Raw genomic sequence first — 24503 nt, forward strand, 5'->3', positions numbered from 1 at the left:
GAGTCTGGGATGAGATGACGAGAACACCAACACTCCTGTCTTAGGTCAACTTTGTGCAAAGGAAACAGACAGTGACCACAGTGAGCATCCTGGTTCTGGCCTGCCTGGTGGGCATCACCCGACATCACCAAGAGACTGCCCAGTGCCCCAGGGAGAGCTCTTGGAATTGGGAGTTCTTAGCATGGTCTGGAATTGTAATGGTTTTTCTGTAGAAGCTTTGTTTTAAATAAGTCCATCTTAGGTGGCACACTTAAAAGAGAGGATTCTAAACCTCTCAGGAGACAATGGAATACGTTCTTGATTGGCATACAGAGGTTTCTAAAAGACAAAATGACTCAAATACAGCTCTGAAAGGATCCTCACAGCATCCAAATAAAAATCACTAGTAAACCTCTTTGGCCGTCCAAACAAGTAACCTTAGTAACCTTAACTTAGTCCATCTGTCAGAAATACAATTTGGATCCAACTATTCCTTTGAGCTTCATACTTGAGACATGGCTAAAAAGTTTTTTACGAGGCCATGAGATCTCTCTCTGTGCCTGTCTGTATGTTACGCATGTCTATGCTGTAGAAATGTGATAGTTTTCTACCTCCAGATGGTATTGCTAAAATTGATTTGTAGAAGAGCTCTATTTTATTGACTTAAAAATAAAAGCACTTATATGAGTTGAAAAACAATAGAAACTAATCCAAATGCTTTTCAGGGTTACATGATCTAGGATTAATCTTTAGTAAATAAAACCTACCTTAATGTTGTAAGTTTAATTGAAACATACATATCTTTAGAGTTATCAATGCTGAATATAACAGAGACATACAATTTTCATTCTACCTGGATTTACTAAGTTCATGTTATCTCTGTTACAAAATTTGTCAGCAAGAAAACAAATAACATAATGGCTAACTGCTTTAATGTCACATGAAGTTTTTGTGAGTAATCTAAACATAATTGTTGGGAACAAACGACTTAGGCACATGAAAATGGGTAAGAGTTTGGGGGGGCAATAATTATGTTTTATGATGTGTATGCTTGAAAAAATACTTCCAAAATCTTTTTTGGTAACTCGAAACTTGAGAGTTTCGCTAAGTTAAATTACATGATGGAATTTCATTGAATATCTGGATCATTTTCCAAACAAGATAAAATACTAAAACATTAATTACCAAACATAGGTTATCTACTTTTGGTTTCCTATTGCAGGAAAACTAAAGATAAAATTAGGCCTGTTAGTAAACATGTCTTGTGCCACATTAAAAGATTGTACTATGAGAAATATACAGTTCTGGGAACTGTGAAATGCATCCTAAATTTTCCAATCTAAAGAATGCAGGCATAACAGGCAGTTCCCAACTGCTTACTTCTTAGTGAAGGTTTGTAAGGGTTAAGAATTCTAATTAATATATATAATAATAAATGAAACATCTCCATACGCAAGGAAAGTAGGATGTGTGTTTTGGTAATGTGTTTCCATTGAGGAAAGGAAATACGTTTTGTGGAGGGAAAAGAAAATAATTTTGTCCTAAAGAGAGGCTGGTTATTTCAGAATGGGAAAGAGGAAAATATAGGACAAAATCTGAATGTAGGAAGAAAGTTGTAGAAGGTTCATGGAGAGGAATCTTGGCAAAGGAGTTTTATGCGTGGTCAGGACTGGCTAAGATTGGAATGAATGAGTTTTAATATCAGAAATAAGCTGAGGCAAAATTTAAATTTGGCTTTCTTTTTTGTTAAAAGGACAAGGATTTCGTGGACTATTTGTCTGTTTTTGATAACAGATTGTGAAAGCTTCTTTACCTTTTAAGTAATCTGCCTAGAAAAGTGAGATTTTGTGTTTAATCAAAATAATTTCCTTTGTTTTTTTTAACCAGGTCTTTAATTACTTAGGAAAATGGAGCCTTAATATTAAATGAGTTCAGTTTTGCTTATAACTATGTCACCTTTTGTATTTGCCTTGAAATTTTGTATATAGATAATAGATATAATGTTATCATTATACTTCTAGTTACTATCTAAAAATGTATGTCACAAAACTACCCAAATTTCCTTGTCATTTGCATTATAATGAACCCTCATCTGATCCTTACTCATTGCCTTTTTTAAAGTCTGTTGTCAGTTACAGATAGTTAGTTTTTTTACTCTGATGCTTTTACAAATATATTTCATCTCCAACGAGTTCCAGGGAAAATCATTGACAAGTATTCTGGAATGCACGTTTTTGATAGTTTTAAGATCATAACACTGAATTGGGTAAGAATTTCTAAAACTCTAATGGAAAGCTGACCGCTTTAATGTTTTGTTTCCCAGATGTAAAGGACCCCCCTTTTCTCCTCTCAGTTAAGCTATGTATAACTTACACCAATTTGGTAAAGTGTATCTTTGCAACAAGTGTTGCAACATTTATCTCTTTTCTCCATGCCTGATCTCTCTAGAATTCAGAAACGTTTAACTATTCTTTTCACGACAATTCATATATCTGAGCGAATATGATGGGAGTCTTTTCCTTTATAAAAGGACCCAATTGCACATATTGGGTAATATTACCAAGTCTGTGACTGGATTATCATATGCAAGAGAGACGGACGTAGGCTCAGAGATGACCAGAGGGCTTTAAGGAACTCTTGGAAAAATCAGCCTAGTAGATTGCTTACAAGGTTCCAGCAAAGCAATCTTAAAAAATAAAATAAAATAAAAACAGCTTCCCTGGTCAGTCATTATTCTTGCTGCATTTATATGAATAATCAGGCCAAGTTTAATATAAACCAATTAGTTTTACTCTGATTACATTTAATAAAATGAGGGTAATTGTGGAGAGAGAAATTATGTTTGCACGTTTGTAGATATTAAATTCTAGTCCTATTAATTGTCTTTAAGCTTAGTTATATACCTGTAAGCTGGACTGGAGCCTAAATTCTTCTAGTTTGCTTAAATATCTGGCTACGATTCTCCAAAGTGATGTTTCCAATTTTACTGCCCTTGAAATCTCCTTGGAAGGGACTATACCAGGCCCTCCTCACTACCCAGATGGCACTCAAACGTCAGGGACTCGAGCCTTGGGTACACAACTCACAGGAGGAGAAGGCTGCGCCTGACATCCGGTCCTGCACAGACTCTGGAGACTCCAGATCAGATAGACCCGGGAGAGAGGCAGCCGACATCTGAGGCACACGCTTTCCCAAGACGACTGGACCAGGCCTGTGTACCCTCTTCCCACTGTTGTTTCTTACTTTATTTTCTCCTTCTCTTTACTGGAAGGACAACGTCCTTGTCTGCATTTCCCAATTCCTTGTGAAAGGGGGAAACCTCTCTGATTCCTGGGTTTGCCATCAGAAACCTCGGTCTGTGCAAGACGGTAATGACCCCTTAGTCCACCCTATGAGCAATTTCACTCAGATTCCAAATGCCGGTGTCTGTGTAAAATGTTCTGTGGGCCTGTTTTATAGAATCAGGGTGCTAAGCCCACCTAAACTCTTTCCTTGATTTAACTTAACTTAACCTTGGGAGGGGAAAACAAGATCCTTTGAATATTTGCATAAAAGTTCTGTGGGACTGCCTGTGTAATCCCAGCCATTTATAAACTTTTGGATATACCCATATATGCAGGCAACCTCTCAGTATGTAACAACACATTGTCTGAGCCTTGGTCACATAATGCTAACGCCTCTATACCAATGAATGGGCCCATAGATGTTATCACTCATGCGGGAGCCTTGTGTATACCCCCTGCGTACACCTTCATGTGTGGGAGTTTTGGTAATGTCCTTCATGCTTGGGCAACTCACAGCCTTGGCAGCTGGAGAGTACAAAGACAGTGTGCCTTTGCTGTATTCACTGTCCTGCTTTCTGTTCAGAACCAAGCAGAGGCCTCTCATTGGTCTGTCCCATAACACCTCTATAACCTTCTTAAACGAGAACTCCCAGGAGGCGCGTGTGACTCTGGGTTTGCCTCTGTGGGAAGAGCTTTTTTCCATGGATCAGAGTGACTGCCCATGAAGAAACGATCAGGGAAGAGTTGGCCAACTCCACAGCCAAGGAAGTTTCAGCTCAGCAATGGTCACTTACTTAACTCATTGGCCAAGGTAGTTTTGGGTAATGGTATAGCCCTTGATTATCAACTTCTTGAGCAAAGAGGTGTCTGTGCAATAGCAAACACCTCCTGTTGCACATGGATAAATGCCTCTGGGGAAGTAGAGACCCAGTTGCAGAAAATTAGAGAGCAGGCACGTTGGCTACAACAAATTTCACCTAACAATCCACTGTATTTTGACTTGTCCAGCTGGTCACCTTCAAGTCTGGACTCCTGGTTTAGAAGCATCCTGCAAACTAGGCTTATCGTATTGCTTTTAAGCCTACTCTGTGTAAAAATGATGTACCCAATAAGGTGATGCTAGTTCAGCGTTTGGAGATGATTTCCCACACTTATGACCTTGACGAGTTATATATGGGAAATGCCTGAGAGTTCTCCTCTAACCTTCCTTGTTACTCATGTGCCCAAATGGTTTCTCACCACTGTGCGCTTTCCCTCCAACGTGGGATACGACAAGCAGGAAAGGTCCTTCCTGGCACCCAGGGACAAATCGCTAGGCACTGAGAACTTAACTGTTGGTCAGTGATGCTGTTGGAGAAAGATCTTGATCAAAAGGGAAAAATGTGACAATTCATAAAAGAAATCTCAATTAAATCGGAATGGGGAAGGCCTGTAGGGGGAGCTCTCGCACTGTATCATACATGGGCAATTACACCAAGAGGAAGAGACAGACGCTTGCATCTCCCAGAGGAAGGTGTTTGCTACTTTCCTACCCAGCAGGAGGAAGGAAGATTTCTCTCCTCGCCTGGCAACAGCCCAGCTAATGGGAGACTGTAACAATGCCACCAATGAGAAGCCTCTATACTTTGGACTCCCAGTTTCTTCCAATGGACCCTTTGTTTATTGCAGCCCCTCCCAACTCTCCCTCCTTCTCTATAAAAGCAACTCCCGTCCTTGTTCTGGGTAGTTGCCTATGGTCCCCCAGAGCAGGCATGTCTCAAATTGCAATTCCTCTGCTAGTCCTGAATAAACTTGTTTTGTGGGTAAAACAACTGGTCAATTTGCTTTTTTAGTTGACCACTGTAACCTCACAGAAACCCCAACCGGGCCCCACCGAGCTAGTCCAGCCCTCAGTCACCTGCCTCAGGTCACCTGGAGGTCAGGTGTCCACAGAGTAAGGCTCTGTGGCCCTGCTCAGGAAGGGGTACTGAGGTGGGCTTGGCCACTGCCAGTCTGGGCCCTTGGCCTCGGGACCTCCTGCAGGAAAGGGACACCCTCGTACTTCCACGAATGCTGCAGGGTGTGCAGGGGTGGGGGTGCCTGGGGCGCAAGTCCTGGAGACTCAGCAGTGGCAGGCTTTGGACACTGGTGGAGGCAGGGGACCCTTCATTGTAGACTGGCTGGGGCACTGGTGGACCTCCCAGAGGTCTCTCAGCAGATCTTCTCTGCTGATTCCCCAGTATCTGGCTTCCTGCTCACACAGACACTGTGCCCTCAGCGAGGGGAGGGCTCGCTCTCCCTCCCCCATCACAGCTGCCCCTCTTCCTCCCACCCAGGGGTCCCCAGTGCCCTCAAAGGGAGCTCCAGGCACAGCCTCAACCAGTGGGTGTAGGAACCCTGGCCGGGGTCAGCAGTGTGGGATCCCACCCCTCAGTCAGGGGAAGAGGACAGGGGTTGGGTGCCAGGGGGAAGTGGAGACGGGGGATGGAGGAGGGTGTGGCAGTGTCCAGTGGGATCAAGGTGGACCCCAGGGTCCAGTCCCCCACTCCCAAGAGACCTTGGGACAGGCCTCCAGGAGCCTGGTTGTGGGAGGTTCAGGTCGCGCACCTAATGTCTGTCCCCCTAAAACTCAACTGTCACCCAGAACTTTCACATCGTTAGACTGGAAGTTGTGAGCCTTCTAGAATCCGAGAGAAGTGACAGACTCACCACCAGGAGAATGTACTATGTACACACACACACTCACAGACACATACACACACTCACACAGACTCTGCTGGAGGATGGACCAACACAGCTGACTCTGGAGGCATGAAGACAGGAGGGGACTGACTCAGGCAGGAAGAGGAAGGTGCAGCTGGGGAGGTCCCAGGAGCCTTCCTGCTCAGCCCTGGCTGCTCCCGGCCTGACACACCATCCAGGGAGTCCTGCCTACCCACCCCTCCCAGGGGCTCAGCAAGTGTCTGCAGCTTCTCAGGAGCCCCTAGACGTGGGAGCCAAGGCCTGGGGTCTGTGCTGTGTCCTCCCACCCTGCTGGGACCTGTTGCCCTCGGTTAGAGATGCACCCATGGCTCCATGCGATTTTGCCTACAGCGGGCACAGCACTCTCACTCACTGGATCTCAGTAAAAGGCGGCCTGGAGTGGACGGTCCCCAGGCGGGTGACATGGACCAGGGCCATCAGGATCCCCTCCAGGGCTGGGCCACTTGGAGCTGCTTCCCTTGGGAGATGCAGCAGCCACTCCCCGGGGAAGAGCTCCAGGTCTGAACCGTTCCGCTTTAGAAGAACAAGCCTGGATGCAGAGGAGCCTCTGTCCACTTACCCCACTTGATGCCCTGGAAACCTCGGCAGGGGCGACCCGGCTGGGCTGGGAGGGGCTTCAGTTCCACTCTACCAGGCTGGTGCTGTGGCCCGTCTGGGAAGACACTGGGCAGCCAGAGACTCTGATGCTGAGCGTACAAAACTTTCTGTTGTAAGTCTGCAATTCGGAGGAAGTAGTTACATGAGGCTGATTGCACCAAATGTGGTCCATCAACCCCAGCCCCTCTGCTCCACTGGGGCTCCCGAGGGAGGGAGGTCAGAGGAACAACCACATGAGTGAGAAGGGGACACACCATTCATCACCCATGTTCACAGCCAGAGGCACAACAGTCTGGAGGGAGGAATAACTATTGGGAACAAGGGCTTATTGTGGCCCAGAGGGGCTCACCCACAGGCCCACCCACAGGGCACAGAGAACCACGGAGGGCAGTGCCCAGGGGCATGACTTGCACCTCAGGAGACACCAGCCTGCAGACTGGCACACAGGAGAGGTGAGTGCACCCACCAAAGGAGACGCAACAGGCATTGTGGATTCAAATGCTGATCAGGGAAATGGAAAAGAACTACCCGGACTAAAGAGCAGAATGATAAAAGACGACAGCGAATCAGAGAGAGGATGAGGATCAGCTCAGGGCACAAAGACATGGGAAAGAGGAAGACACATTCAGATGCATGGATGCCAACATCCACAGACCACAGGACTTCCAGGAGGAGAGAAGAGGGAACCGAGAGGAGGAGCTACTCAAACAACAGAAGAAAAGATCCAGATCTGAGAGACAGGACTTAGATTAAGAGGCCCCTGCATGCTCTGGGGAGGAAGAAAAAAGGTCCTGTAACCAGGTGCCTTCTGATGCTACCACAGAACATAAAAGATAGCAAGAAAATACTAGAGGTTCTGAGAGAGAGGGAAAGAGACAGAGACACAGAGAGAGAGAGAGAGAGAGAGAGAGAGAGAGAGAGAGAGAGAGAGAGAGAGAGAGAGAGATACGGCCTGGGAACTCACAGATTAAGAGATTTAAGAGACATATCAACCAACCCCAATGCATGGACCATATGATATTAAGAAATTACTGTTAATTTTTTTATGTGTGATAAAGGTGTAGTGATTACGCTAAGGAGCTGCCATCCTTTAGAGTTATGTGTTGCAATGTTTAAAGATGACATGATATGACATTTCAGATCTGCTTCCAAATAATCAGGGGTGGGGTGGGCTGGGGGGAGAGTGCATTGAGGTATAAATAAAACAAGATTGGCTAAGAGTTAGTAATGTTGAAGCAGATGTTGGGGACATATGGGGTCATTAAACTATTCCACCCACTTCTGTATATGTGTGAAATCTTCTGTAGTAAAAAATTTTTTAACTCTAAAAAGAAATGTCAAGTTGTTTAATGGGGATAGAGTTTCAGTTTAACAAGATGAAAAACTTCAGAGATGGCTGCACACAATGTGAATATACTTAACAACACTGTACACTTAAAAATGATAGAGATAAATGGTTCAATTTATGTCATGTGTATTTTACCACAATTAAAAAGAAAAAAAAGTTTAAAAAATGCTAAACTGTTAAAGCAAATAAACTGTTAAAAGAGACACTGATGAGAGTGATGTCAGCAACATGGAGGAGTGAGCTGTTCTCTTTATCTCTTTCCATTTGCACTACAACTAAATGGACATTTTTGACCACCAGCACATACGCACATAGCACAACAGGTTGCCTGAGAGACCCACGCAGCTATACATCTAAAGGTGGATGGACTGGGACCCAGGAAGTGATGAAGATAGGTGAGCATTCCCATATGCTTCTCCAGGAGCACTGTGTGCATGCGTGAATGCTTTCCCAGCTGGCACACACACCCATAGTGCCACTGCAGCCCCAAAAGTGGGAATGCACCTTGGAGGGACTGTAAGAAGAGGTGGCAGCAGCCCTGAGCCCACGTGAACCCTTTCCCAGCTGGTGGGAGCACCCGCCATACCCTTACAACTTCCAGCTGACAGGGTAGGATCAAAAACACAGCTCCTGCATCCCCCCAGTGGTAGCAGGTGGAATCCGAGACCTGATACTACCACAAATGTGTTGGCATAAGATTAGTTCATCAAGCTCCATGAGAAACTATAGCAACAATTCAGAGCAGAAGGAAAATGACAAATCTCCAGAAACGAACCCTGAAGTCACAGAAATTTACAATCCAAATAACATAGAATTCAAAATAGCTGTCATAAAGAAACTCAAGTTACAAGAAAACTCAGAAAGACAGTTCAATGAGCTCAGGAATAAAATTAATGAGAAAAAGGAATACTTCACCAAAGAGATTGAAACTATTAAAAAAAAAACAACCAAGCAGAAATTATGGATATGAAGAACACAATTAATGAGATAAAAAAATAATCAAGAATCCTTAAAAAATAGAGATGACATTATGGAGGAAAGAACTGGTGATTTAGAGGATAGAAATATAGAAATGCTTCAAGTGGAGGAGGAGAGAGAACTAAGATTTTTTTTAATGAAAGAATTCTTTGAGAAATATCTGACACATAAGGATTATAGGTATTCCAGAGGGAGAAGAGAGGGAAAAAAGAGCAGAGAGCTTGTTCAATAATAGCTGAGAACTCCCCAAACCTGGGGAAGAAACCAGACTTACAAATACATGAAGCCAATAGAATTCCTAATTACATCAATGCTAAAAGACCTTCTCCAAGGCCTATAATAGTAAAACTGGCATAAGTCAATGACACAGAAAAAATATTAAGGGCAGCAAAGCAGAAGAAAATAACCTACAAAGGAACCTCTACCAGACTTTCAGTGGATTTCTCAGCATAAACCTTACAGGCTAGGAGAGAATGGAACAATATGTTCAAAATACTGAAAGGCAAAAATGTTCAGCCAAGAATACTCTACCCAGTGAAACTATCCTTCAGATATGATGGAGAAATAAAAGCTTTCTCAGATAAACAAAAGCTGAGGGAGTTCATTGCCACTAGACTTCCCTACAAGAAATGATCAAGGATGCCCTCATATCTGAAACAAAAAGGCAAAGGTCTACAAATCCTTGAGCAAGGAGGTAAATAGACAGAAAAAATCAGAAAACTGCAGCTCTCTTTCAGAACAGGGTTTCAAATACTTAATTATCACTTAAAAGATAGAGGGAAGGAAAGCATCAAAAGTAACTGTAAGCACTTCAACTTAGTCACAAACTCACAACACAAAACAGAATAATTTATGACAACAGTAACTGAAGGGGAACAGGAAAGGGTTGGAACTTGCTTAGGCTACTGGAGATAAGAGGCTATCAGAAAATGGACTATCTCATCTACGGGATCTTCTATACAAACCTTGCAGTAACCACTAAACAAAAAGTCAGAGCAGAGCCAAAATTCATTAAAAAGAGGAAACCTCCATAGAAAACCACCAAAATGAAATGGCAGTCAGAAATACAAAGGAAGAGGAACAATGGAAATATAGAACAACTGGAAAACAAGAGATAAAATGGCAGTATTAAGCCCTCATATATCAATAATCACTCTAAATGTAAATGGACTGAATTCTCCAATCAAAAGACACAGAGTAGCTGGATGGATTAGAAAACAATACCCAACAATATGCTGCCTCCAGGAAACACATCTAAGCTCTAAAGAAAAACATAGACTCAGAGTGAAGGGTTGGAAAACAATACTCCAAGCAAATGGCAAACAAAAGAAAGCTGGTGTTTTGCTTACTTATATCAGACAAAGCAGACTTCAAGGTAAAAAAGATAATGAGAGACAAAGAGGGGCAGTGTATAATGATAAAAGGGATATTCCAACAAGAGGACATAACACTTATGAATATATATGCACCTAACACAGGAGCATCAAAGTATATAAAGCAACCATAAACAGACCTAAAGTGAGAAATTAACAGCAACACAATAATAGTAGGGGACCTCAACACCCCACTTGCATCAATGGATAGATCATCCAGATGGAAAGTCAACAAGGAAATAGTGGATTTAAATGAAACACTTGATCAGATGGACTTAATAGAAATATAGAGAGCATTCCATCCAAAAACAGCAGAATACACATTCTTCTCAAGTACACACGGGACATTCTCACAGATAGACTATATGTTGGGAAACAAGGGAAGTCTCAATAAATTTAAGAAGATTGAAATTATATCTAGCATCTTTTCCAACCACAAGACTGTGAAACTAGAAATCAACTACAAGAAAAAAGCTGGGAAAATCACAAATATGTGGAGACTAAACAACATGCTACTGAACAACCATTGGATCAATGAATAAATCAAAGAGAAAATAAAAATTACCTGAAGACAAATGAAAATGAAAATACAACATACCAACTCTTATGGGATGCAGGAAAAGTGGTTATAAGAGGGAAATTCATAGCAATACAGGCCCACCTTAACAAACAAGAAAAATTTCAAATGAGTAATCTTAAACTACATCTAACAGAACTAGAAAAAGAAAACAAACAAAGCACTTTTGACAAACAAAGTCAGCAGAAGGAGGGAAATAATTAAAATTAGAGCAGAAATAAATGAAATAGAGACAAAAAAATGGGAGAAAGAATCAATGAAACTAAGAGCTGGTTCTTTGAGAAAATAAACAAAATTGACCAACTCTTAGCCAGATGTATTAAGAAAAAAAGAGAGAAGGCTCAAATAAATAAAATTAGAAATGAAAGAGGAGAAATTACAACAGATATCACAGAAATACAAAGGATTATAAGAGAATAATATGAAAACCTATATGCCCACAAATTGGATAACCTAGAGTAAACAGATAAATTCTTAGACTCATACAACCTCCCAAAACTGAATCAAGAAGAAATAGAGAATCTGAATAGACCAATCACAAGTAAAGAGATCAAAACAGCAATCAAAAACGTCCCCAAAAACAAAAGTCCAGGACCAGATGGCTTCTTTGGATAATTCTATCAAACATTCAAAGAAGATTTAACACCTATCCTTCTCAAACTATTCCAAAAAATTGAAGAAGATGGAATACTTCCTAACTCATTCTATGAGGCCAACATTACCCTGATACCAAAACCAGACAAGGACAACACAAAGAAGGAAAATTACAGGCCAATATGGTTGATCAACATCGATGAAAAAATCCTCAACAAAATATTGGCAAACCGAATACAGCAATACAGTAAAAGGATCATACACCATAATCAAGTGACATTTATACCAGGAACACAGGAATGGTTCAACATCTGCAAATCAATCAATGTGATACACCACATTAAAAAAAATGAGGAATAAAAATCCCATGATCATCTCAATAGATGCAGAGAAAGCATTTGACAAGATCCAACATCCATTTATGATAAAAACTCTGAATAATATGGGTATAGAAGGAAAGTACCTCAACATAATAAAGGCCGTATATGACAAACCCACAGCCAACATCATACTCAATGGGGAAAAACTGAAAGCCATCCCTCTGAGAACAGGAACAAGGCCAGGGTGCCCACTCTCACCACTCCTATTCAACATAGTACTTGAGGTTTTGACCACAGCAATTAGGCAAGAAAAAGAAATAACAGCAATCCAAATTGGAAAGGAAGAAATGAAACACTTGCTGTTTGTAGATGACATGATTCTATAGATAGAAAACCCTAAGGAATCCGTCAGAAAACTATTAGAAATAATCAACAACTATAGCAAAGTTGCAGGGTACAAAATCAACTTACAAAAATCAGTTGCATTTCTATATGCTAATAACGAACTAGCAGAAAGAGAAATCAAGAATAAAATCCCATTTACAATCACAACAAAAAGAATAAAATATCTAGGAATAAATTTAACCAAGGAGGTGAAAGAAATATACATGAAAACTATAAGAGAGGAAAAAGGGGAGGGGAAGCAGGTGTGCAGAGTGGAGCAGTCATGGGAGGGAGGGAGGGAAAAGAGACCCCCGGCCCTAGCCAGGAGGCCTGCAGGCTGCCAGGGGGACCCAGGTGAGGCAGGCATGGGCACACACACTGTTGGGGTTTTGGTGGGAACTAGGGAGCCAGATGAGGTGCTTCAGTCTCCTCTGGGGAGGAGGAGGAGTCTTGAAACTGGTGGGAGAGGTCAAGAGAGAAGGTTTCTGAGAGAGAGAGAGAAAGGGAGAGAGACAGAGAGAGAAGAGACCCTTAGGGTTGGCTTCAGCATTAGGCGACCTCTGGTTCTGTTCTGGCCTCTGACATCCTCCTTCACTTCCTCCTCAGGACCACCTGCCTTCCAGGTGAGGCCTAGGGTGGCCCCAGGCTCAGGGTGTGGTCTGGGGCTGTGTCCCCCAGCTGATGGTCAGGCCCCCCAGAGTGTGTTAAACAGCCTCCCGGGCCCCACCTTGAGATAGGATCCAGTGGGTTGGGCATGGACTATCAGATCCGCGTTCCTCACAAGCCCTGAGCAGGGATTTCCAGGTTCAGGTGTGTAGCTCCCCCTCCCCCACTCTCCTCACTCACCAGAGAATCACTGGCCCAGGGCAGTGTCCTGTGATCCTGGCCCCCCGGGCTGGCCCCCACCTTTTGCTGAACACAGCCATGCTCATTCATTACGGATGGCCTGTAGCTACTCTGGTGCCACAAGGCAGAGTGGAGGCGTGGTGGCAGGGGTCGTATGGCCAGCAAAGCCAAAAACACGTGCCATATGCCCTTTCCAGAAAATGTTTGCCTGCCCCACAGAGGAACTGCAATTCAGGACAAGCAAACTGTAGCAAGCCACAGGTGAGTCCTTTGAGGGTGTGGGGGAGGTTGTCTTGATGAGCAGGGCTGTGAAGAGAGGAGAGTTCAGTTAGAGTGAGTTAAAATCAAAACCAGAGCCCAGCCTTGAAGCTTTCTGGAGCAGAGAAATCAGGGCAGCCTCGCACACACCGCTCAGCTCAGCCCACCTTGGAGACCAGTCCCACCAGGCTCACCTCCCGTTCACGCCTGCAACAAAGCTTCCCAGATGGATATGAGACACGCTCTGACCAACCCCCTCGTCCCCCAAAATTCCAACATCATCTGTTTTCTGTAGATCAAGCATTTCTGGGAAATCAGTCTCTTAGTCCTGAATTCTGGCTTCTTGAGGGCACAGGGGGAGAGTCTCCATTTTCTATCCTCTGGTTGTATTTTATTTATTTATTTATTCATTCATTCATTTATTTAGTGAGAAAGATCAGCCCTGAGCTAACATCTGCCAATCCTCCTCTTTTTTTGCCGAGGAAGACTGGCCCTGGGCTAACATCCATGCCCATCTTCGTCTACTTTATATGGGACCCCGCCACAGCATGGCTTAACAAGCGGCGCATCGGTGCACACCTGGGACCCCAACCAGCGAACCCCAGGCCACTGCAGTGGAGCGCGCGCACTTAACTGGTTGCACCACCAGGCCGGCCCCAGGTTGTATTTTAGATGGAAATTCTTTCAACAGAGAAAGGGTTATCTTCTTCAAATTCGCCACAGGCCTAGTTTGCATCTCGCTTGGTCTGTTCCTTTCTGAGAGGTGGGTCAGGTGTTTGCTGTGCTTGTGGCTGTGTCAGTTTGTCTGTGTCTTTGTTTTTTATGTTCTGGAGCTATTTTGTTCAGTACATAAAGATTTATGACTGGTAAACGGTCTTTGTGGATTGTAACTTTCATCACCTCTATCTTTCTCTATCCATTTAATGCTTTTTGCCTTGAATTATGTCTTTTGATGTTATTCCTATATGTTATATTTATTAGTATTCTCTAGCACATAATATGTACATCTTCCATTCCCTTATTTTCAGTATTCAGTGTCTGTTTTTTTTTTCAATTATTTTACTGAGATCACAATGGCTTATAACATTGTGTAATTTCAGGTGTACAGTATTATATATCAGTTTCTGTATATACTGCCTAGTGCTCACCATCAGTAGTCAAATTTTTATCTGTCACCATATATATGTGCCCCTTTACCCCTTTTGCCCACTCCCCAACCACCATCCCCTCTAGTGACCACTAATCTCTTTATCCACGTGCTTGTTTATTTTCCACATATGGGTGAAATCATGTGGTATTTGTATTTCTCTGTCTGGCTTATTTCACTTAACATAATACCTTCAAGGTCCATCAGTGTTGTGGCAAATGGGATGATTTTGTCTTCTTTATGGCTGAGTGGTATTCCATTGTATATATACACCATATCTTCTTTATCCATTCATCCATAGAAGGGCACTTGGGTTGTTTCCACGTCTTGGCTATTGTGAATAATGCTTTGGTGAACACAGGGGTGCATAGATCTCTTTGTATTGTTGATTTCAAGTTCTTTGGATAGATGTGCAGTAGTGAGATGGCTGGATCGTTTAGTATCTCTACTTTTAATTTTTTGAGAAATCTCCATACGGTTTTCCATAGAGGCTGCACCAGTTTGCATTCTCACCAGCAGTGTATGAGGGTTCCCTTTTCTCCACATCCGTTCCAACACTTGTCATTTTTTGTCTTGTTAACGATAGCCATTCTGATAGGTGTAAGGTGATATCTCATTGTAGTTTTGATTTGCATTTCCTTAATAATTAGTGATGTTGAACATCTTCGCATGTGCCTATTGGCCATCTGTATATCTTCTTTGGAAAAACGTCTGTTCATATCCTCTGCCCATTTTTTGATCAGGTTCTTTGTGTTTTTGTTGTTGAGTTGTATGTGCTCTTTATATATTTTGGAGATTAACCCCTTGTCAGATATATGATTTGCAAATATTTTCTCCCAGTTGGTGGGTTGTCTTTTCATTTTGTTCATGGTTTCTTTTGCCTTGCAGAAGCTTTTTAGTCTGCTGTAGTCCCATTTGTTTATTTTTTCTTTTGTTTCCTTTGCCTGAGTAGACATGGTATTTGAAAAGATGCTGCTAAGACCAATGTCAAAGAGGGTACTGCCTGTATTTTCTTCTAGGAGTTTTATGGTTTCAGGTCTTACATTCAAGTCTTTAATTCATTTTCAGTTAATTTTTGTGTATAGCATAAGGTAATGGTCAACTTTCTTTCTTTTCACATGGCTGTCCAGTTTTCCTAACACTACTTATGGAAGAGACTTTCCTTTCTCTATTGTATGTTCTTGGCTCTTTTGTCAAAGATTAGCTGTCTGTAGATGTGTGGTTTTTATTTCTGGGCTTTCAATTCTGTTCCACTGATCTGTGTGTCTGTTTTTGTGCCAGTACCATGCTGTTTTGATTACTATCGCTTTATAGTATATTTTGAAGTCTAGGATTGTGATGCCTCCAGCTTTGTTCTTTTTTCTCAGGATTGCTTTGGCTATTTGGGATTTTTTGTTGTTCCACATAAATTTTAGGATTCTTCATTCTATTTCCACGAAGAATGTCATTGGGATTCTGATTGGGATTGCATTGAATCTGCTTTAATAGTAGCTTGCTGTAGGTAGTATGGACATTTTAGCTATGTTTATTCTTCTAACCCATGAGCATGGAATATCTTCCCATTTCTTTATGTCGTCTTCTGTTTCTTTCAATAATGTCTTGTAGTTTTCAGTGTATAACTCTTTCACATCCTTGGTTAAGTTTATTCCTAGGTATTCTATTCTCTTTGTTGCGATTGTAAGTGGGATTGTATTCTTGACTTCACTTTCTGCTAGTTCATTTTCACTGTATAGAGACGCAACTGATTTTTCTAAGTTGATTTTGTACCCTGCACGTTTGCTGTAGTTGTTGATTATTTCTAATAGTTCTCTGCTGTATTCCTTAGGGTATTCCACATGTAGAATCATGTCATCTGAAAACAGGGAGAGTTTTATGCGTTCTCCAAGTCCTCCTCCGTAGCCACCTACTAATTTTATAACCAGAAAAGGATGTTACTATAAATTAGTGTAGCAAGGAAGCTGGAAGGAGGGGTGCAGGTTCTCGGCCTCCCGGTGGAGGCACACGCCCAGGGCCAACACGGGGCTCCGCGGAAGACCGGCCCCATCTCTTACCCTGGAGGAGAGCGCGCTTGTCGAAACGGACTTGGGCAACCTCTTCCCGGGCCTCTTCCTCCCGCCCCTCCCTCACCACTCGTCCGAACCGCCCCCGCGATCAAACTCGGAGTCCGACACGTTATTTTCACCCCACGAGTTTCCAAATGCAGGAACTCCACAGCCTAAACCGTTTGCCTCTGAACTTCCCGAACATTCCTGGGCGTGGGCAGGGGCGGCGACCCCGCGGTCGCCGCGCGCAGAGGCGCACAGGTCGGGCACCGGCCGCGCTGTCCCGGGAGCCCAGAGGGAGGCGCGCGAGCGCGAGGCGCGGAAATTCGTCCTCATGGACGTGCTCAGGCCACCAACGGCCCCGCAGAGACCCAAACCGACCGTCTTTAACCCCAATCTTCCTCGAACCAAAGCCAAAGGTCAGGGGGGTGGAGACGACCACGAATCCAGGGGTCTTTCTGGGCCCAGCGTGCCAAGTCCCCACCCACCGCGGCCCGGGGTCGCCAGGACCGAGTCGCCTCCATCGGGCAGTGCGACCGAGAGGCAGATGCGCCCAGGTGCCACCGCCTTCACGCAGCGCAGGCGACCCCCTTTCTCCAGCGGGCAGCTGCTCAACTCGCTTCGCCCATGGGGTCGCGGAGAGGCTGCCGGGGCCCGGCCTGAGCGCCCCTCGCGGAACTAGGTCTGACGGGCGACGGCGGCACTGCGTGCCTGCCTCGGTCTCCCATTCCGTCGCCGATGGACGCAGCCCACTGCGCGCCCAGGCTGGGACAGGCTCAGCCGCGCGCCCGGGAGCCTGGCGCCTCCTTCCAGAGTTTCCTCCTCTGAGACCCTAGGGAGGGTCCTGGAGAAGCGGGGAAGGGGGAAGCCGCTTCCCCTCCCCATCGCCCCCGGAGCAGGGGCGCCGGGGAAAGGGCTGGGGTCAGACTCAGGACTTGGCCTCTGCCCGGATCCTGTGTCCATGGGATGACCTGCCCGCTGCCCACGCTGACCCCGCTACCCTGAGCCGCGAACTACGCCGCGTTTGCTCCCTACCGACTCCGCGGCCACTGGAACCTACTGAGCGCGCGCTGCCTGCAGGCGCTTCCTGCAGCTTCACCCGTCGGTCCTCAGAGAACCCCCAGGGCAACCCCATTGTAGAGATGGGGAAACTGAGGCTCAGAAGTTCCCACCTAGGCCGAGTCACTACCACGCCCTGCCGCCTCCCTGGGGAGAGTGAACTGGCCTCAGCTCCCTGGGGGAGCCCCGGGGACACCGGAGACTCGGACTCAGGCCAGGCAGGGGCTGAGGAGACAGGAGTGCGGCCGCAGAGGGGCTGACAGGACCCCTTCCCGGGGCTGAGGGGGCTGAGGAAGGTTTATCTGGAGCCGGATTCACCGGCCAGGCGCTGCGCTCAGGAGGCTGGTGGCTCCGTGACCCTCACGACTACCCCAAGAAGGCAATCCTGACACTGGGCGCGTGGAGACCCGTGGGGTTAGGGCACTGGCCCAGGGCCAGGCAGGGCTGCGATGGAGCGGGCCCTGGAGATCCGCGTCCCAGGAGTGTCATTGGTCTCAGGCGGCGTCCACGCTGCAAGGAGCCGCGGACGCTGGGAGGATCAGCGGGTCGGGCGGAGCACCAGCAGCCCCGCTGTGCGCAGGTGCCCTTGGGCTCTAAGGCGCAGCCTGGTGGGTTTGGGAACCCCGAGGGCAGAGCCTGGTGCTTCACTAGGAAGTCCTTAACGGGGCCCCTAGAGGCCGGGCGCACAGTGACGAGCGGCGGGGGTGTTGTACCGCGGTGGGGAGGGTTTGCACGTCCGGCAGACATCCTTCACGACTGCGTGGGACCCCAGACCCACGCTCACGGAGGTCTTCGGAGGACACGGCTCCTGCGCGGTCCGCGCCCTGTGGACACAGAAGGGACTCGGGGTCCGGCGTAGAGGCCCCGCGCTGGGGTTCCCCGCACCCCCGCTCTGCGCCCCGAGCTCCGCCGGCGGAACCCGGAGGCAGGGTGCGCCCACGCCGGGCGGCGAGCGCCCTCCCGCGACCAAAGATTGAGTCCGAGGAAGCACCAAAAAATTGACACCTCCCCCCCACCAACCGGGTGACAGGGAGAGGGGGAGCTCTGGACCCTAGTTCTTCCCCAGACACAACTTTGATTACTGGTTTCCTGCTGACTTTCCAGTAACTTCTCTGCAAAAACAGTTTTAACGATGAGAATATATTTTTCATTGATATTTCTTGTCACACCAATCAGAGCTGACTCTCCACGCTGTTCGGCATCTCGCTTCTTCCACGTAACAGTAGATCTTGAGGTTCTCCCCTCCCTCCCGCTAGCTCTCGCTCCCAGCTGCTGTTGATGTCCGTGGGTCTGAGTGTCCATGTTCCTTGTCCCCAGTCCCCGGCTCTAAGACACAGGCATGTAAGGATATGCATGTGCTTACACATACGAACAGAAGCTTTCTGAAGAAAAGTGTCAGGAAAGAGACTGTTAGATGTTAGGAAACATTTATAAAGTGCAAGTCTGCTGGTCTTCCTATGTTGCCCCAATATGGCCGGAAGCCTTTCTCCAGGCCGGGAGGCCATGTTCGGGAGACTCTGACTGAAGATAGCTGTCTTGGTCAACTGGGGCTGCCAAAAAAATTCCACAGACTGGGGGCTTAAACAACAGACATTTATTTCTTAGAGTTCTCACACACATTTTGTGGTTGTTGCAAGTAGAGAGCTAATAAATTTTCCTATATTCCCTGAAAGAACTTCTCTCCACGTCAAGAACTAGAAGGAGGTGGGCGGGCCCGGGCTCAGCAGCAGAGACGTTGGTCCTGTGCCACCCCCAGAAGCAGCAGCATCCAGTCTGGCAGCTGACACCGTCCTCGCTGCTTCTTCAACCACCACAGCTGCGGGCCAGCTCCGTGCCTCCGCCTCCCGGATGGGAGTGATGGAGATGCTCGAGCATCAAGTCACCCCCGCCTCCTGGCAGCACCCGATCCAGAGCACCCCACTTCCTTGAACCATCCCGCAAAACACCTAACACTGGCCCAAGTCCGAGACGACCCCTCCTACTCCTCCTAAGACGCCCACGGCGCCCTGTGTGGTCTCCCTGCCGCAGCAAGTCAGCGCTTCCTGCTTTCGGTGCTCCGGGTCTGCTCTCGGTGGTCTTTGGCCAAGCTGTGCGGCAGCCCCTGTCCAGTTCCAGAATGTCCAACAGCGGATGAGGCCATTTGTAGACGACGATGGCACCTCAGAGCCATCAGGCCAGAACATCCTGGGGACACTTTTGAGTATGGGTCCAGGCTGAGGCCAGAGAGAAATAGCCCTCGAAGAAACCCCAGAAGTCAGCTCTTGGCTTGGCACCCCACTCTGAAAGGGCCACCCCACTGTCAGCGCTTGCCAGTGGCCAGAGTGGTCATCTGACCAGCGCCCACCACACCAGGTGGTTGAGGGAGAGCCTGCTGCCTTTGGCCAGAGCCTCCTGCCAGACTGTGAGCAGGACTAGTGGAACTTCTGGGAGGGGTGGGTGTCGGCCCAGCAGGTGGGCTTTCTGGAGTGTGGAGAAGCCTGTGCCCACGCCCAGTTGTGTCCCCATCCATCCGGTGGCACCTGCAACTTCTTTAAGGGGGTTCCTGTGATGTCGTGAGAGAAGCCGTGTTCTCCGGTTCTGTGCCACAGCGCAGGTCCACAGCTGTGCCCCCACCCATGCATGGTCTCCCCCATTATCAATATCTCCCAACAGAATGGTGCATTTGTCATAATTAATGAACCTACATCGACATATCACCATCACCCAGAGTCCACAGTTTACATTAGGTTCACTCTGGGTGTTGTACATTCTGTGGGTTTGGACAAATGTATAATGCCGTGTCCATTATTATAGCATCTTACATAGTAGTTTGCTCTAAAAATCCTCTGTCCTCCTCCTATTCATCCCCCTCTGCCCCCCAAACCCTGGCAACCACTGATCTTTTTACTGTCTTCATACTTGTGCCTTTTCCAGAATGTCATATAGTTGGAATCATACAGTATGTGGCCTTTTCAGATTGACTTCTTTCACTTAATAACTATGTCCTTTCATGGCTGATAGCTCATTTCTTTTTGTGCAGGGTAATATTCCATTGCCTGGATGGACCACAGTTTATCTATTCACCTACTGAAGGACATCTCCGTGGCTTCCAAGTTTTGCCAGTTATGATAAAGCTGCTATAAACATCTGTGTGCATGTTTTTGTGTGGACGTGTTTTTAACTCCTTTGGGTAAATACCAAGGAGCACATTTACTGGATCGTATGCTAAGAGTGTGTTTAGTTTTATAAGAAACTGCCAAATTGTCTTCCAGAGTGGCTGCACCACTTTGCATTCCCAGCAGCAGTGAATGAGGGCGCCTGTTGCTGCACATCATCACTAGCATTTGGTGCCGTCAGTGATCTGGATTTTGGTCATTCTAATAGGTGTGTAGTGGTATCTCACTGTTGTTTTAATTTGCATTTCCTTGATGACATATAACGTGGAATATCTTTTCATGTGCTTATTTGCCATCTGTATATCTTCTCTGGTGAGGTGTCTGTTAAGGTGTTTGGCCCATTTTTTAATCCAGTTATTTGTTTTCTTTTTTTTTAATTGAGATATAATTGACATATAACATATTTAGTTTCAGGTGTACAACATAATGATTCGATATTTTATACTGTGTGAAATAATCACCACAGTAAGTCTAGTTACCATAGTTACAAATAATTTTTTTTTCTTTTTTTGTGATGAGAGGACTTTTAAGATCTAGTCTCCTATCAACTTTCAAATATACAATACAGTATTATTAACTGTAGTCACCATGCTGTACACTACATCCCCAGGACTTATTTATTTTATAACTGGAATTTTTTACCTTTTGACCCCCTTCACCCATTTCACCCCCCCCCATGGCAACCACCAATCTGTTCTTTGTATCTCTGGGTTGTTTTCTTATCATTTAATTTTAAGAGTTCTTTGTATATGGTGGATAACAGTCCTTTATCAGATATGTCTTTTGCAAATATTTTCTCCCAGCTTGAAGATTATCTTTTTATTTTCTTGACATTGTCTTTCACAGAGAAGAAATATTACTTTTAACGAAGTCCATCTTATCAATTCTTTCTTTTGCGGATTGTGCCTTTCATGTCACATCTAAAAAGTCATCACCAAACCCAAGACCATCTCAATTTTCTCCTGTGTTATCTTCCAGGAGGTTTGTAGTTTTGCATTTTACATTTGGGTCTGTGATGCATTTTGAGTTTTTGTGAAGGTGTAGGGTCTGTGTCTGGATTCAGTTATTTCACATGTGGATGTCAGTTATTTCACATGTGGCTGTCCGGTTGTTCCAGCACCATTTGTTGAAGAGACTGTCTTTGCTATACTGTTTGTCAGAAAGACCAACTTTTCACTGTATATTTCCTTCTGAATGTTTCTGTTGGTATCAAGGTAGATGTACCTTTTCAAAAAAAATTAATTAATTAGCTAACTAATTAGCAAAGGTCGTTGTCGGTGGGGGCTTCTCTGCTTGGTCCTTCTGTCGCCCCACCCCTCCCCCATATTTGAAATGCTTCCTGTGAAGCTTCCTCCTCTATACAGGTATCTTTGTCTCAATTACTGGTTCAGTGATGGAAGGGGAGGCTGGTCTTTAAAGAATACAGTCTTTAAAAAGAGGCATGGTGTTCTGAAGGAAACTCAGATTGAAATGGTTATTAACAGGTACAGTGATCTGGGTTGATGAAACAATCCATGGTACATGAAGGTGAGTACTTTCTCCTGAAGGGTCAACCAGGCTCAGATGCTGAAGGCATGCTGATGGGATTCAGAACACACTGGACCGTTCACCTGTGGAGGCTTCATAGCCATCAGAAGTCCTACGTAGACTGGTTGAGAACATGTCTAGTTGCAGAGGCACAATGACTTGTGAATACTCAATGAAACCTTGAATATATAAGTGGACACAAATTTCAGCAGTTGTGCAGCCTTGAGTCAATCATAGATCCTGTCACCTTGGCCTTAAGTGGCCTATATGGTCATCTGTCCAATCTCCAGGCTGTGCAAGCACCCCTGTATCCTTCCTGAGAAATTCCCCCCAAAGCCCATGTTGTGGGGGTGGGTTCCCACTGGGCTCCTGGCTAGGGCTGAGTCCTGGGAGCTGGCCCGCAGGGCCTCCCCAGTGTGGGGAGGGTGGAGGTGTGGCTGCCGCCCTGGCTGAGCCTGGATTCCTGTGTAGCCCCGACTATGGCCCGTTTTGCCCTATGCTTCGTTCTAGATGTGTCAAGTTTCCGTCCCCAAGAGAACAATGGGCTCCTTGAGTAGGAAAATGACACCACCACCCCCAGGCCCCCCACCCACCCCCAGTTTGTTTTCCAGAATGCACCCCTTGGGGCTGGAGGCACAGGAGCCGCTGAGCACAGAAAGCAAGTGCAGGGATCAGACGAGCAGGGCTCACTCCGGTCCGGGGCCTGGAGCTCCCAGCACGAGGCTTGCACAAGTCATCCACGCTTTGTTTCCCATTTCAGTGAGCGAGTCATGCCCAATTCCAAGGAGTTGAAGGAGTAAATGAAACAGGTAAAAAAGGATGGACGCGAAGTAAAGGTTCCATCGCAGCTGATTAATAGGGACTAGCGCACTCAAGGGGTGCTGGGGCTCTCCTTGGAGTCAACCACATCCTGTCTCGTCCCCATGTTAGACAGGAGGACACCACTTATAACATGCAGGCCCCCAGTCCTCTGGTGCTTTTTCTCCCCCAGGGCCTTTTGGAAAGGCACAGTGCCGCGGAGCAAACACGCTAGGGTATCTTCAACCTGCTCGCTCCCCGTCGCGCGCCGGACCCGTCATTCTGCAAATCCCAGGGGCGCTGCGGGGATTGGAGCGTTAGCCCACGCCTGTCCCTCCGCGGCGCGTGCGCTGCGGGCGCGGGGTGCAGCGCGGACCCTAGCTGCCGGGGCTCGTGTTCCCACCGGGCCTTCCGAGCGCAGGACCAGCTTCCGGCAGCTCTGCCGCGTGTGCCCGCGACTTCCGGCCGGCAGTGCGTCTCCGCCGGGGCCATGGGGAAAGTGAGGGGGCTGCGGGCCCGGGTGCACCAGGCTGCAGTGAGGCTCACGGGGGAGCCCGCGGTCGGCCTCGCGCCCCCGGTCCCAGAGGGGGCCCTTCGGCAGGCTTCGGCCGTTGGAGTCGGGGGGAAGGTATAGTTGGGGCGCCGCAGGCGGCCCCGGGCGGTGGGGGTGGGGACGCGGTGAGGGTGGAAGTGGGGCGGGGTCGGCGTGGGCCCCGCGCGCTCTGTGGGCGCCCCTCCCCCCGGGAAGGGTCCCCCGCCCCCGGGCCGGCCTCGCGGTGTTGGTTCCGCGAAGCGCGGGGCCCCGGAGGCTCGGCCGCGCGCCGGCCCGAGGGCTGGACCTGCACGGCGCCCGGAGCGGTGCGGGGGAACCCGACAGGGCCCGGGAGTGCCGGCGAACACGGCGGAGGCTCTTTCGGCCGTGGCTGAGCTCCCGGGACTGGGAGGGAGGGTCCCCGCTTAGTGAGAAAATGAGCAGACTGGAGAGACCCTGTGCCTCCGGCGATCACCCCTCTGTCCCCCCGGGCCCAGCCCTAAGCAGCCACGGATCCACTTCCCGTGCCCGTTCCGGACGCTTCACGTGGATGGAGGCGTGGGTTGCGGCCTTCGCGTTTGGCTTCCTGGACCTAGCACGAGGTTTTCCAGGTCCGAGGTCGTGTCGGGGATCAGTGCTTCGTTCCCTTTTCGGGAGGGAGGTAGTATTCCTCTGTAAGGAGGGGCCGCAGTCGGCTTATCCAGGTGCTGGCCCTGGAAGCATTTAGTGGTGTCTGTAACCGGGGGGCTGGCCCGGAGACAGCAGAGGAGACCTGGGCGGTCCGCGGGGACCGTGGCTTTGGACCCGAAATGCTAACGAGAACAGCCATGTTTGTTAAGCGCTCGCTGTGCGTCCGGGCGCTTTCCATCCGCCACTGCCCTGACCCTCGTTTTGCAGGTGGAAGAGCTGAGAGTTTAAATAAATTAGCAGGGATCCTCAGCTGCTGATGGGGGCGCTGATATT

At 47.1% G+C, this 24503-nt stretch overlaps 1 protein-coding gene across 2 annotated transcripts in view; it reads left to right on the forward strand.

Moving 5' to 3' along the window:
• The first annotated feature begins 23477 nt into the window (after positions 1-23477).
• The window catches only part of SLX9 (SLX9 ribosome biogenesis factor), a 39471-nt gene continuing 38445 nt past the window's right edge, over positions 23478-24503 (forward strand). The window contains exon 1 of one of the 2 annotated variants that reach the window (XM_058523278.1): positions 23478-23636. In XM_058523278.1, coding sequence (XP_058379261.1) covers positions 23499-23636 — 138 coding nt within the window. In that variant the 5' untranslated portion in view covers positions 23478-23498. Of the gene's footprint in view, positions 23637-23950; positions 24152-24503 lie in introns of those variants that run through there. The other variant, XM_058523279.1, reaches the window with a different exon arrangement.

Source organism: Diceros bicornis, chromosome 27, assembly GCF_020826845.1.
Source record: "Diceros bicornis minor isolate mBicDic1 chromosome 27, mDicBic1.mat.cur, whole genome shotgun sequence".
Taxonomy (NCBI): domain Eukaryota; kingdom Metazoa; phylum Chordata; class Mammalia; order Perissodactyla; family Rhinocerotidae; genus Diceros; species Diceros bicornis.